The 357-nt window shown below is 59.7% G+C and overlaps 1 protein-coding gene across 1 annotated transcript in view; it reads left to right on the plus strand.

The window, feature by feature from the left end:
- Positions 1-5: 5 nt before the first annotated feature.
- Positions 6-357, plus strand: part of LOC104470643 (G protein-activated inward rectifier potassium channel 1-like) — a gene marked incomplete at both ends in the record, with an annotated part of 5,489 nt that continues 5,137 nt past the window's right edge. Inside the window, 2 exon segments of the mRNA XM_010085636.1 lie at positions 6-339; positions 342-357. The exon segment at positions 342-357 is cut by the window's right edge and continues 82 nt beyond it. Coding sequence (XP_010083938.1) covers positions 6-339; positions 342-357 — 350 coding nt within the window.

Genomic DNA, 357 nt, shown 5'->3' on the forward strand with positions numbered 1-357 from the left:
TCTTCATCTTCATCCTCACCTACACGGTGGCGTGGCTCTTCATGGCGTCCATGTGGTGGGTCATCGCCTACATGCGGGGGGACCTCAACAAGGCGCACGATGACAGCTACACCCCCTGCGTGGCCAACGTCTACAACTTCCCCTCCGCCTTCCCCTTCTTCATCGCGCCCGAGGACACCATCGGCTACGGGTACCGCCACAACTACATCACGGATAAATGTCCCGAGGGCATCATCCTCTTCCTCTTCCAGTCCATCCTGGGCTCCATCGTGGACGCCTTCCTCATCGGCTGCATGTTCATCAAGATGTCCCAGCCCAAGAAGAGGGACGAGGCGCTGGTGTTGAGATGCGCCGCGC

This window comes from Pterocles gutturalis, unplaced genomic scaffold (assembly GCF_000699245.1).
Source record: "Pterocles gutturalis isolate BGI_N339 unplaced genomic scaffold, ASM69924v1 scaffold16585, whole genome shotgun sequence".
NCBI classification, from domain to species: Eukaryota; Metazoa; Chordata; class Aves; order Pterocliformes; family Pteroclidae; genus Pterocles; species Pterocles gutturalis.